Source organism: Odontomachus brunneus, unplaced genomic scaffold (genome assembly GCF_010583005.1).
Source record: "Odontomachus brunneus isolate Ranch 3 - 2012 unplaced genomic scaffold, Obru_v1 Obru_scaffold_130, whole genome shotgun sequence".
Classification (NCBI taxonomy): Eukaryota; Metazoa; Arthropoda; class Insecta; order Hymenoptera; family Formicidae; genus Odontomachus; species Odontomachus brunneus.
The window spans coordinates 132,822-147,287 of NW_022639580.1; the positions used below are offsets into that span (position 1 = coordinate 132,822).

Below are 14,466 nucleotides of genomic sequence, written 5' to 3' on the forward strand. Positions count from 1 at the left end.
CTCTCTCTCTCTCTCTCTCTCTCTCTCTCTCTCTCTCTCTCTCTCTCTCTCTCTCTCTATTTCTTTCTATCTCTTTCTCAGAAGATAACTATTACTAGATCTGCTACATTTTTGCTGGTTCCTGTTTGTTTTCTTTTACTTTTTTAGCGTACTTGGTCTTGCTCTCTCTGCGCATCTTTCTGACACACACACATGTCAATTCATATACGAATTATAAACCATTCTCAATAGTTATATTACTTGCTGTTACTCTGTATTATATTTCTGTAATCTACATGCTTGAGGGGATGATATCTCAGAGCGCACCATAAATGAAGCTCTCTCTCTCTCTCTCTCAGTCAAGATTTTGTTTTCTTCTTCGTAACGTCGAGGCTCAACGCTTCTCCGCTTCGCGAGAACATGATTGACGTATCAGTTTGTTACATAAACGATCGAATATTCTACGCTCGCGCGATCCTATCGTTAATTACTGTTTTGTATGTCCGTTCTGTGAGGCGGGGGTGGGGCAGGGGGAGAGGAGGGCTCGAAATCACCGAGTCGATCTCCTCGATCAGATAGCACTGTATTTTGTGATTTTGCCGCGAAACGGAAACGCTCGTCAGCAGGGCGGACCCCGAAATGATTTTTGTTCTTATCGCGCGAGATGGATCCAAGGTTGCGCTGATCCGTCGAGAGGCCAGTCGTGTGTCGCGATCGCGAGAAAGAGAATTCAAAACGCGAATCCCGCTTCTGCGTGGCGTTCACCGGCTTTCCGTTCTTCCCGAACAACTACAATGATATACAAATCAGTGCGTTCTTCACTAAAGTACTATACACAGAAAAAAGAAATTTCCGTTTGGGGGTGAAATGAAGGGACCAGGCGAGAAGCTTTCGCTGACGAGAAATGATGTCTCTGCGACCGAAAACATTCGTCTGAACACTCAGCTGCGTTAATGCTCGATTGAGATAACTGAGAGCAATTGGCTGAGTGGAAACCTTCTACAGAGAAATTCGGTTCTCATAAGCGAATTTTTCACCTGATCTCCAAGAAAATTCGGTTGCATTAATTTTAAACAGTATTCACTAAATTTTCTCTGTTGGATTTGACATAACAAATTCGTGTACTGCAGATTTTACAATAAAGAGTTTGCTTCCACTGGAAATCAATGAAATATAGATGTAACAGCAAAGTGGAAGTGTTAAAAAATAATGAATGATCACTGGTTATTGGCGAAAAATAATGGAAATTTAATCCTTTTTCTTTTAATAGTTGTAGAAAACATCGAGCAATACGAATCCGTTAATGTTTTTGCGACTCAATATTTTGTGATTCAATGAAGTTGTAAAAGTTGAATTTTGTGATTCTGTGAAAAAGTTATACGGTTTATGGGTTTTGAGTGCATGAGTTTACGTGCTTATAGATTTTAAATTTATGTGTTTTAGATTTACATGTTATGGGCTTATAAATATTAGTTTTTACCAAGGTTGGGTAGTAACTAATTAAAAAGTTAAATAGCTTTAACTTAACTTAGTTACATTTTTACACTCTTAACTTTTAACTTAACTTAGTTATATTTTATCGATAACTATTAATTTTTAATTCAATTATCTTGAAGTTAACTATGCCATAAAGATGTCGTGAGACGTTGAAAGGCTGTTCAGTGTAAGAGGACTTATTTCCAACAATCTTCGAGAAAAAATATCCGATAAAAATTTTGAAAAAACTTTATTACTTAAATTTAATAAGCATCTGTAAACAAAACATGTTTCCAATAAGGTGTATATTTGTTTTTTTCCGTTAATTGTAAAACTGAAATCCTGAAGTCATGAAATGAAACAAATTTAACTTTTAACTTTTTAATTACTTTTTTTATTATCTTAACTTTTAATTCAATTAATTTCATTATAGGTTAACTTTATCTTAACTAAGTTAAATTTTCAAGGTCATTAATTTTAACTTAACTTAGCTAAAAAAAAAGTTAACTTATCCAACCTTGATTTTTACGTATATCGCCATTTCGAGTTTTGTTTAAATAATCGTTTAAATAATTGTGCAAATTAAAAAACGAGCCAATATAAAATATGAAATATGAAATGTCATGTCATATGCTATGTGCATGCTGAGTTTAAAGAAAAATGGCGTGTCACATTTGGGTATTGTCCCTTGTAAATAAGTATTATGTTTAGGGTTCTAGGGTCAAGAGAGTTGACTCAACACTTTCACCCCGAAACGTTGATGACGCATACGTCGGCAGGTGTCACGAAATAGTAATTAGCGGTTACAGCACAGCGGCCGGCCGTCTAATGCGATCCTTTGATTCCCATAGACAGGCCTATTCGTGACTTCAGCGCGGTCCTTCGCGAATGTCGCGTTTGCGCAAGACGGGAACATTGTCGAATTTCCAAAGCCGCGATTCGGGACGCGTGAACAATTCGTCTTCTTTTTGTCTTTCTTATTTTTTTTTCTCGCCTGTGGGACGGCGATGACATTTGCGGTTCGGCGCGGCGGCGCTTGGATTTCCTCGCGCACACTCAGGGTTTCCCGCTGCTGCGCATCTTCGCGGACGTTGCAGCAAGGAGATGCAACCTTGAGATACATTGCAGAATTAAGGACTGCGAGCCGCGCGAAAGCGCGCAGTCAACCCGAGTCGTCATTTGCATTCCGCCGGCGTCTTCCGTTCCGCGCGCGAACGAGGCCCTCAATTTTCGAAACGCGTTCCCCATCAATTAGCGACGCGTAATTAGCGCCTGCGAGCTTTTCCAGATCGACACGCCAAGTCCGAGGGATTGGACGTCCGGCGGTTACGCGTCGCCGTTGCGACTACAGCCGCGATAAAGATCGACTTGGTGCGCCACGAATTCTCCTCTTCCCGCGCACGAAACATTCGGGTCTCTGGTTCACGAACGAGCCTGTATCGTCCGCAGAACACTTTCTCATCGTGTGTACTATCGTTTTACGTTCTCATGTTCCCCCGTGAATTCTGCAACGCGAGCAACACGAGCTTCTGCTGCGCGGCTCTACAGATTTTCAATAACGCGCCACTCTCACGGCTGCGGCGAGTGTGGAGCAATTCTTCAATTGCGTGCGTTACGCTCTGTCTATTTTATATTATTAACGTTACGCGCCGGTGTGGCGCACGTTTCAAGAACAGCAGGCAACAAACGGCAGCATCTCTTCCCCTCTCTCTCTCTGCTTACGGCCGATTTCGCACGGATCGTGTTGCGGCGCGCGCATTGCGTGCGGCCTGAGTGCCACAGCACTCGTAAGCGCACATACGTTGGCTTAATTAAATTATTTGTCTGTCCGTTAATTAGGTATCGGAGCGATTGCAAAATGCGCGACTCGGATGCCGTGGGAAGGTCTGCTTTATTACTTCTGCGTGATTTACTGAGCGCGAACGGTTCGCAGCGCTGGAAAAGCGTCGTCACTTGTCCGTCGATTAGTTTCCCGAATAAAAACAAAAAATACCCGAGTTGAAATTTTGATCCTACTTTTAGCCTCACTATTCCATTCAATACTTATTTTGATATTCTGAAGCCTATAATACAAGCTATTTTGACGCTAAAGAAAGTGAGAAGGGAAATTTCGGTCAACATCAGTATCAAAGTAGGAGTAAATTGAATTATTAGAATTAAACTCACTTTGCTGACTTAGCTCCTACGTTGTAGAATTCAAAGTTTAACACAGGTCAAAAATTTTGACTCGGGTTAAATCTCGCGACTTCTTCTCGTGACGGCTTAGCGCTTTCGCACGAAATGCGCTGCCCACCCGGTATAAGCCCCGACAATTTCATAACGACTTGACTTCCGAGCATCTTCTTTCCTGTCGCCGGATACCAACAAAGAGACATGAAAGTTATTCTCACGTTTCTTACCATTCGCTCGGCGTCAAGTGATTCATCGCGACGCGGCGATATTCTCGAATCTTTCGCGTGCACGAGGAATCTTTCAATGAGCCGACGAGATACTCCGGCTCAATGATACGATAAATTGGTATTACGACACGTCGTTATTAATATTTCAGGCGGGACGGATCGCATTGTTCGCGCCGATACGCCGCTCCATATTAACGACGCGTGTAAACGCTCGCGGTTAATTGCAAAACTCCCGCGTACATTTTATTACGTCATATTACGCAACGCGATTGTGATTGACATGCGCGAGAGAAACAAGAAGAGCACACAGATGCGCCGATGAGTGTATCACCATTTTGCGTGCGACTGGATTCCGTTCCTGCGCGATTAGAGCCTCCTAGTCGCTGTTGCGTCACGTTACGTTTCTGTCGTATGCATTTTTATAGTGTCTTACCTTACGTAAGTAACACAGAGCTCGAATTATAATGAGCGTCTCGCAGCGCCGTCCTGCATGCTGCTGAGAAAATTCTGACACAACAAATGCAAACATTATGTGATAAAAAATCAAATTTTTTTCCTCCAAATTTGAAGTCTCATTTCGTGACTTTAAATTTGTACAAAAATGACTTCAAAGGAAAGAACTACCAGGCGATTCGCAAGCGATTTAATGATAGACTTTACGCAGATTGTTGTTACAGACAAAATTTGTACAGAATGTTTCATGCAACGCACTATAACTCAAAAGTAATTACGATTTTTAATCCTTCAAGGCAAAAATTCCCAGACATGTATCAAATTCTAGATACTCTTACTGTTTTGGCTTTTAAATGTTCAAACTTTTAACATAACAAAATGTGTATATCTTTTGAATATATACGTATATTCTCTTTTTGAAAGTTTAAATTCAAAGGCCGGAATAATACGAATATTCAGGATCAAGAGTGTGTCCGGGAGTTAGTACACTTTTACCTTAACTTCTTAGCGATCTCAACTTAATTTACTCCTACTTTGACTCTGATGTCCAAAATTTTCATTTTCACTTTCTTTAGCGTCAAAATAGGTGTTGAGTGGAATAAGTAATTCTAGATACTCTTACTGTTTTGGCTTTTAAATACGAATGTCCAAACTTTTAATAAAAAAAATGTATACATCTTTTGAATATATACGTATATTCTATTTTTGAAAGTTTAAATTCATAGACCGGAACAAAACTAATGTTCAGGATTAAGTGTGTGTCCGGGAATTAGTACTTTTACCTTAATTTCTTAGCGATCTCAACTTAATTTACTCCTACTTTGACTCTGATGTCCGAAATTTTCCTTTTCACTTTCTTTAGCGTCAAAATAGGTGTTGAGTGGAATAATAAGTAATTCTAGATACTCTTACTGTTTTGGCTTTTAAATACGAATGTCCAAACTTTTAATAAAAAAAATGTATACATCTTTTGAATATATACATATATTCTATTTTTGAAAGTTTAAATTGAAAGCCCGGAACAATACGAATATTCAGGATCAAGAGTATGTCCGGGAATTAGTACACTTTTACCTTAACTTCTTAGCGATCTCAACTTAATTTACTCCTACTTTGACTCTGATGTCCGAAATTTTCCTTTTCACTTTCTTTAGCGTCAAAATAGGTGTTGAGTGGAATAATAAGTAATCCTAGATACTCTTACTGTTTTGGCTTTTAAAAATAGGTGTTGAATGGAATAGTAAAGTTAAAAGTAGGATCGAAATTTCGACACGGATTGACTTCACGGATCCGTCCGCGTCTCAGCCGCGTCGCGCGGAAATTCGCCGTGATGAATCGCGCGTGCGCGCCTGCCTTATCTCTCGTGGCACTGCGCCAGGTTTATTACAGGTGTGCCACCTGCGACACAGACTCGCGTAACACGGGTACACGCGCCGTTCCGTTTTATCAGTCAGCACAACTCACTACTCACAAACGAACGGACGAACGCACCAATGAACGCACGGGCGAACGAGCGAACGGAGCGGCGCGCGTTGTCCCACATTTGCAGTCGCACGTACACGACAGCGCATACCGCAGGTGCCTCTGTCAATCGTCCGTTCGTTCGTTCGTTCTCCCGCGGCATATCCTAGATATCCCGGTCTCGGATTCGCTGTCGAGCGAAGAGATTCGCGCGGACATCGCGCGGCGGGACCACAGTCCCACCGTGCTTCGTCGCACGCGGATGCATCGTCGTCGTCGTTGTCGTCGTCGTCCTCCTGTTGCCGCTGCAGTCGACGCGACGATGTTTCCGGAAGCGATGGCTTTTTCTGCCACCGCCGCCGTCGTCGTAATCGTCGTTCGCCGCAGGTGCGTTGAACGGTAAGATCGAGACCGAGGTCGCACCTGGGCGTCGCGTGTGTGACCCGTCGAATCACCCCGCCGAATTCGTACGTGTCGCTGTACGTGCGCGCGTGCGACTTACCTTGGTCGGTCGTGTCAACCGCCGCCGAATGCAGAAGAGCGAAGGTAATCAATTAGTCGGGCCTTTTTTCACGGTTTCGCTGTGTTCGAGATTCAGACGGAGTTCGCCGAACCTACGCGAAATTTTGATCCTACTTTCAACCTCACTATTTTGCTCAACACCTATTTAGACGCTAAAAAGAAAGTGAAAAGGGAAATTCCGGATATTATCAGAATTAAATTAGCAATAAATTGTATAATTACAATTTAACAAACTTTGCTAACTTAGCTTCTACTGCATTGTAGAATTCAAGATTAACACAGAGTCAAAATTTCGACTCGGGTTTATAATGGATGTATAGCGAATATTAAGGTATTCATAGTGCCTCTTACTTTTAAGATAGTCTTTAGTTCATCTTCAGATACTCCGAGAAGAACTGCTGGAAAATTTACTTGTGGAATATAAGCTTTAATTTTCCGCAAAATAAGTTTATTTCTGAATAAACTTTATATATTCCACATAATTAATTTTCGAGCTTTTTTCTCTTAGTGGAGCCGCAATGATACGATTCGTGCAGCATCTGGTGAATTTAGGATGAACTTAAATAAAGAATAGGATATGAACATCTGACTAAAAGTGCCTTTCGAATTCTGAGTTCCATTTTTCTTATATTTTTCTATTTTTCTTTTTTTTAATATTTTTAAGAGGACTAAGTATATATTTTATATTCTGTTTTTCATATTTTTTTACTCGTGATCTGGTTTCTTCATAAATTCTATTCATATTTTCGTATTCTATTTTCAATTTTTTTAATTAAATTATAAATTTAACTTGTATATTCTGTCTTACTCATTCTTGCATTTCTGTAAACGTCATATGTAATGTTGTCTGAGTCTAAGAATCAGAAAGTTTTGTTTTACTTGCATTTCTTTATTTCTCCTTTATTCTTCCATTTTATTTATATTTCTACATTCTACATCTGCTTTATATTCTGCTTTCTATATTCAATTACTTACATTAAATTATAAATTTAATTGAATTCCGTTTTGCTCGTATTCGCTGAAACGTCGCTTCGGATCGGAAAGGCATAATTAACGACCGTTACGCGTTCAGAATCTGGCCTCCGAGGTTGCGTTCGACCGATCGATCGATCATCGTTCGAATAGATTTCGCTGCGATCGCTCGGGCATCCGTTGTGTGTTTGTTCGCGCGTTTGTTTCCAGCTGATTTCCATCCGGCACAGCGCCTCGGCGTGGCTCGTGATCGTCGTAATTACCATGCGGCCATTGTTCAAATTAACGATCGACGCTCTCGGCCGCGCTCGACGTCGCTATCGTGAATTCTGCCAGCCGCTTGTGCAATCGCACGCATCCCTGCGCGCTCACGTCGCGCTTACGATAAGTCACTTCGCGACGAATAATTGCGCGCTCGCGACTTTTACTTGCGCTCACGCGACCGGCGTCTACCTCTTGCTCGTAAATCTGTGACGAGTCGCTGTCATCGTTATCACAGAGGCTGTGTAATCGTGAGATATGATAAAGTTCCTAGATAAGCACGGTAGCCTATTTGATCGCGCGAAGAAAACGATGCAAACAGTACGGACGCGGACGGTCTTGGATCTTAATCGTTTCCACGGAACGATCGTGCGGGATTGGGGAAAAAAAAGGATGGAGGGAGCAGGAAACGGGGGACACTGGAAGAAGTAAACGAGAGGTAAACGTTAACATGATTCTTCATCGCGTTCGAGGCCGTTATCGCGAGCAGAGTGCGTCTCTCAGCGAGAGCTCGGAGCGAATAATCCCTCCGACACTTCTGCGAGATTCGTGTCTGATTCATGAGTCGCGCCTACGTCGCGCACCTATTACGAAGCGGGCCGAGAACGTTCAATCATGCAAAAGTGGAGGAGCCCGCGAAGATCGCTAGAACGACCGGATCGATGACCCTGCTCGGACGAGCGTCTCGTCTTACCTGAGTGATTCATCGATCAGCTCCTCGTATCGACGACACGACGACACCAAGTGCCGGCGGATGAGCGACGCGATACCAGCGGGCCGCGAGATAACTTTTATCTGACTGCGCACACACTTTTTCGCGTGCAGTTCTCTCCTTTTTTTTCTTTCTTTTTTCCGCAGAGCTCCGTATACCTCATGCCGGAATCCGGATCTCGTGGCGCGGCGCAAAGTAACGACGAGAGAAAAGGAAGTACCGGAGGATAAGCTGCACTTTCAGGAATGCGCGCAAGAAATTTACAATCGCGCCGCGCGACCGTTACGTCTCTCTCCCTCGTGAGGTTCGATCCGCGCGACGTTCGAATTCCGCGAGGACGGATGCGTGGCACGCATCGTTAGGACTCCTTCGTGACGCGACCATAATGGCTTCCGGTCGCAGACATCCAACGGCGCTTCCGGTTTCCACCCCACCGTCGCCGCAGAATGAAAAGGGGAATTCAGTTGATTTCGCGTTGTCAGATATAATCACCGTCCGGCGACGGTCACGTAAATTTCGCTGGTATAAATTCGTGACTCTTTTTTTGTCTCTCTCTTTCTCTCTTTCAGTTCTTTTGCAACGAGCTTAAATTTCGCGGCGATGCGCGTGCATGTACGATGGATGGACGTATGGTTCTGCTTATAAATATGTTTTTCCAACAATCCCGCTTATTACGTAAGAAAGGCGAGATTCTGCGAGGTATCGTCGAATATAACGGAGGTGTCGGGAAACCGTAATAACGAGCAGCGATTCTATTTCATCTGCTAACGCTACCGTTATCAAACATCCCGAAGCTTCTCTTTCCTTCTTTCTCACTCTCCTCTTCTCTCTTTCTCTATCTCCCTCTTCCTCTCTCTCACTTCATGCGTTACGCGTGTGCGCGAACTGCGAGCCACGCTAATTGATTATCGAGATGTCTGCGAATTTCTCGACACATTCGCTCCGAGCGCAAACACGAATGCCGTCGCATCAGCAAGATACAAGGTGCCTCGAACGAAACGAACATTTCCTCATGAAAAAAGCCGTTTCTACCGGACACCCGTTGGACAGCCGCCCGCGTTAACAGTTCTGTTATTGTACGCGGGTGTAACTCGGCGACAGGTGTACGGATGCGACCACGTACACGGTGTCCTGCTACGAGCGTTTCGCTTTCACGTAACGTCAGTCGTGCTGTCGCGCTTCAGTGTTCTTCCCTCAGGTGTTTTTTTTTACCCAAAGCGAGATTTTCCGCAGAGACATATAAATAAAGTTATGAAAATGAGATGAAATTTATGAGACGCGCGGTCTGCGACGAATCTCCTGCGACACAGAGCTATAGTGTCTTGATCTTGAAGCGGAAATCGCGATTTTGAATGACGAAAATCGCGACAGACGTCGCAGAGATCTTATTGACAAGTTCGCGTCCGCTTTTCATTCCCGCTCGCTGATTTCGCGCGCGTGTGCACGACTTGTGCCTTCGGTTGCGCTACACTGGAGACGCCGAATCTCCATTTTCTGCGTGAGCTGCACAACTCGGAATTTTGCGCTGCTCTCGTTTCGGGCGCACGAACGCTCCGTGAGCGCGAAGCCGAACAACAGAGGCCCGCCACACCTGTAACGGACAGAATACATTAATGAATCCTTCCTCACCTGACTATCGGTCACCTGACTCATTTCCGGTGGACTGAAAAGCCCCCCGGTACGTTTAAAATCGCCGATGTACAATTGTATCTCGCGCATCCGCTGTACGAGGTGTAATCACGGAGCGCGAACAAAAAGCCGTCATTGCCGTCGCACGTCTACAGAGAGCAGTGAAAGTTAAAACGTCCAGCCGCGTCACATATTTTCATATTTACTTTGTTCTTCTCGCGGCGTGTATACAGCGCGAGCACGTGAGCTGTATGCGGCATTCGTGGTGAACGAAAATTCACGAAAGTTCGCGAAAAGTGAGATCGGTGCGCGATTAGAAATTGATGAGACGTGCAGAGGGCTTGCGATAAGTTAACACCGCTAGAAGCGTTATCATCACTCGAAAACGCGTTCTCGTCTTATCAGGTTGGAATGTTTATACTGCGGCAATGAGAAACGGAATAACAGAGCCTCGCTCGCGGGCGATTGCTCCGTAAATAGCGCAAAACATACGTCTGAGTGCGGCGAGGTGGGCGGAAGGAAAAAGAAGAAAGAAAGCAAAACGGTGGAACCAGTCCGGTGCAAGGTGCAACACGTGCTGTGCCCGACAGCTGTTTTCCGGTTTAAGTTCGGACGTTAAGTCCATTTTTAATTTCGCGCCTGGACGCACCTCCGAATAATAATTATTATGACGTGACACACAGAGAGGTGGATCCTACGTCGGTTACGAACTCGAGAGTCATTCACCGAAACGCGCGGCTTATTCATGCATGCACACAGTCTTGGAAAACGCACGCGGTGACGTGAATCGTCGTGAAAATGATGGAAGCGCATTTGCATATATTTTACGATCTCTCTCCGTTTAACGTCCATCGCGCAAAAAGATGTCTTGCTGGTAGAATTCTAAATGTCACAGTTAAAGTTTATCGCTGTTTCTTGCATCCGCTAGAGAAATGTCTGTGGCACGTAGAGTTTACGGCAGCAACGTTTTAGCAATATCTGCAAGCAAATTTTAGATGGACGTGAGGATTATACACATTCGTTTGTCTCTGTCGTTGCTAGTCCACCACTCTGAGAGAAAAATGCTTGGTTTTATAACTACATAAAGAAATAATTGTTACAAATTATGATGAAGAGAACCATTGTTTCGTTAAACTCGACTATAATATTAGCGATAATAACCTTAAGTGTATGTTATTGTTTTCATTTTCGTGTTAGAGCAACCAAGAAATATAATTGAAGCTAAAAATGACAATAATTTTAGTAAGATCAACCATTTTTCTCTCTCAGAGCACAGTCAGTTTTTCCAAGTGACTAGCTCTAATCTGGATGAGCACCACGGAGAGACTTTCTCGCTGAATTTCACTAGTTCAGATAGAAATTCTGTCTTTGTCATCTGTATCAATTAAATACTAAACACATGCCAACATCACAGTGTTCGTCAATCATTCACCTATCTTGGTTAATTGCTCGAATAATAATCTTCACTATGATCGCAAGACTATATTTTTTTGAGCGTATAGAAACTGCGGGCAACATCGCGCCGAGCTAACGATTGGCAAACGTCATTTTGCAGATAGCCCGTCGTTTCCGTTCAATGTAAGAAACGGGAGGAGGAAAAACGGAGGTAGCGGCAAATTTCGCGTCGACCAGCAGGCCGATCTAAGCCGTCACAATGGAGGACGAGGACTTCGGTTTCACGAGGAGGACCGACAACGTCCTGAGGAAGGTGTGCACTGTTAGCGGCGGCGAGAAGGGCAAAGATGAGCGACGGATCTGTTCTGCACCTAAGGTCGGTCGACTTTCCATTCACTTGCAGTTAAAGATATTCTGCACGTGTAAAATATGTGTCGCGAGCTAATAATTTCATCACTCGAAGAGAAATTAAGTGAATGGAGTAGAATTTTATATGATCTTTGCAATGATCACGCAATGCTCGATGTGCACAACAATTATTTATGATGTTTTTAATGATATATTAAGAACAATGCGCACATATTGCCAATCAGTCTAAATTATAACATTTAATTGCTATTTTGTTTATTACCCGACGTCTCAGGAAATATAATCTCATCTTTAGCGGAATCCTCTATGGCCTCTTTCAGATTCTTCTGAAACCAAAAAGGAAGTATTGCCCAACCATAATATTATACATTGAGAAAAAAATACTTGATACTTATTCGTGGGATGCAAAGTTTAATTCTGTGAAATAAAATTTATTTCTGTCAAGTATAGTTTATACTTCTGTATGAATGAACTTTACTCCACAAATAAACTTTCCAGTATTTTTTTCGATACACCTTTTCATTAGAAGAGGATTGTCTTCTTTTAATGGAGTATTCTCTTTTGGCAAAAATTTTCGCTTGGAATATGGGATTACAGGAAATAGTGTCTTGTAACTGGAGTTCTTTTTTTTTTGAAGTGTTCTCTTGAAAAATCCTCTTGAGACCGTACATAAGAGGATTCCGCTAAGGATAAGGATTATATTTTCTTTCGGTGAAGAGTACCGTAAAAATGCACGGACGCAGAAATCGCTTCTGTCGAGACGTTGACGCGGAGCACGCGGGGCTCCTTAACACGCGCGTTATGGAAATACGAGAGCGGATTGACGTCTACAGCTCGATAAAATGCCATTAGACATCGGAAGTCGTTGGCGGTGGTGGTGGATCAACGACACCAGCGCCTCCGATCGCGGCCGGAAGCGACGGCCGTGAACGCGCGTCAACCGCCGGCTCAGTCGTGGCCAACACGCCGAACATACCGAACGTGGTGGAGTACCATCTTAAAGTGAAGCCTAGGTCAACTGCGAGGCCCTGCCGGCACGACAACGTTCCCGTGAGTAGCGCCCGAGGAGGCTCTCGTGGAGAGCGCGTTTGGGGTCATAGGTCGGCGGGAGACGGTCGTCGTCGAGCTGACGTTTTCATTAGCGTGTTGTCGACGAGCAGAATAAAGGCCGTCGAACGCTTTGAAAATCTAATCACCGCTGTTTAATAATCCTAGTGCTTCATTCATTCCACTAATTCGTCGGGACGCGCAAATTTTCTGCGAATTTCCTGCCATCAGACAGATTGTTGGTTAAATCATACGCACGACCGTTCTCTGACCCGGCAATTAGTTTGAGGTGGGAGTCAAATCCGCGATCAATCAGCTTAAGAAGACACGAATTTGCAACAGAGGGAACAGTCTCGTGAAGAAATGAAGGAGGAAGAGAAGAAGAGTATGATGTCCGTCGTCGATGAGAACAGAGATCTCGCGTGGAAGCTGTCGCGATTGTCCATCGACAACGTCTACGAGGGTTCCACTGACCTGCCGCAGATGTTTCAGGTATAGTTTCCCCCCACCCTTCCCCATTCGGGAATGCTCGCGCTATTTATTCTATACCTGTGTTCTAGTAACGCGCAGACCCTCGGAACTTAATTAACGACGCACTAAGAGAAAAATACCCACGAGTGGTATTATTATCGCCATTGTGTTATTAATTAACGGGAAAAAAATAGAGACACAATAATATAGGTCTTATTACATTCGTTTAACCGCAGTTACAAGAGAATGAACAGCTTTTGTCGACGAGCCTAATGACTTTCTATTTTTGTCGTGTTAGTCCTGATACGAGACTCAAACGCGCTCAGATTCGCTCTTTCCAAAATAGAAGACTCGCCGGGCCGCGCTCTGGTGAAATTTGAAAATCGCTCTGTGGCACGCGTATTAGCCGGCGTTGAGTGACGCAACACCGCGAAGCGCGATCACCGCTTCGAATTTCGAGCGTTGAAATTCTTAGGCGAAGTGTTGGCGAAGGAAACGGCCGTTACGATTTCAAGGTCTCGAGAGCGGTAGTCGATGCTCAGGCGGTTTGTTTCGCGCCGGAGACTTTAACCAGGCCCTTTGCAGGTGAGGTATCTCGGCTCCCACGATGCCAGAGGCCTCTGGGGCATTAAGCACACGAGGAAACCCGTCGATAACATGGTCTCGGCCGCGAAGGCCTTGCCGACCAACACGATGCTCCCTCTCATCAAGCTGGTGGTCTCTCAGAGCGGAGTTACCTTGCTGCCGTTGGACAAGAGGAAGCAGGACTCGAGTTCGTCCAAGAGATACCCGATCGACACGATCTCCTACGGGGTCCAGGATCTCGTTTACACCAGGGTCTTCTCCATGATAGTCGTCCAAGAGACGGACAATTGCCGGAGAATCGCGCCGTTCGAGTGCCACGGTTTCGTTTGCGAGTCCAAGTATCACGCGAGACAGCTGACGCACGCGCTCGCCACCGCCTTCGACATTTACTCCAGGATCGTGCGAAGCCAGGGCAAGCTGGCCGAGATAGCCGGGAACGCCGCGAAGAGACGACTAGCGATCGATCTGAGGAGTCCCGAAGAGATCGAGGCGGATCTCACGACGGACTCTGAAGCGTAGCTAGGAAGTGTGTTCGTTAAACTGCTTCGTGCGTCGCGGATACACTGAAACACTTGATAATTAACTCGTGAGATATAACGTTTACTTCTACGAATGAACTTTGTATCCCACAAATGAATTTTCAAGTATTCCTTAATCAGTAAAGACATAAGTGTCTGACAATGTTGGTCATTATTTGATTAAAATTTTCTTGGAATAAAATGATCGATAAATTAA

At 44.1% G+C, this 14,466-nt stretch overlaps 2 protein-coding genes across 7 annotated transcripts in view; one reads left to right on the forward strand and one right to left on the reverse strand.

The window, feature by feature from the left end:
* The window catches only part of LOC116849976 (U-scoloptoxin(01)-Cw1a), a 17,598-nt gene extending 11,906 nt beyond the window's left edge, over positions 1–5,692 (reverse strand). Inside the window, exon 1 of one of the 2 annotated variants that reach the window (XM_032827710.1) lies at positions 5,512–5,692. The gene's annotated coding sequence lies outside the window, so the exon portion shown is untranslated. The remainder of the gene's footprint in view (positions 1–5,511) is intronic. The other variant, XM_032827709.1, reaches the window with a different exon arrangement.
* Positions 1–14,466, forward strand: part of LOC116849975 — a 41,886-nt gene extending 27,420 nt beyond the window's left edge. Inside the window, exons 1-5 of one of the 5 annotated variants that reach the window (XM_032827706.1) lie at positions 5,917–6,167; positions 11,420–11,635; positions 12,481–12,678; positions 13,018–13,167; positions 13,732–14,466. In XM_032827706.1, the coding sequence (XP_032683597.1) occupies positions 11,519–11,635; positions 12,481–12,678; positions 13,018–13,167; positions 13,732–14,250 (984 nt within the window). In that variant the 5' untranslated portion in view covers positions 5,917–6,167; positions 11,420–11,518 and the 3' untranslated portion in view covers positions 14,251–14,466. The other 4 variants (XM_032827708.1, XM_032827705.1, XM_032827703.1 and 1 more) reach the window with 4 other exon arrangements.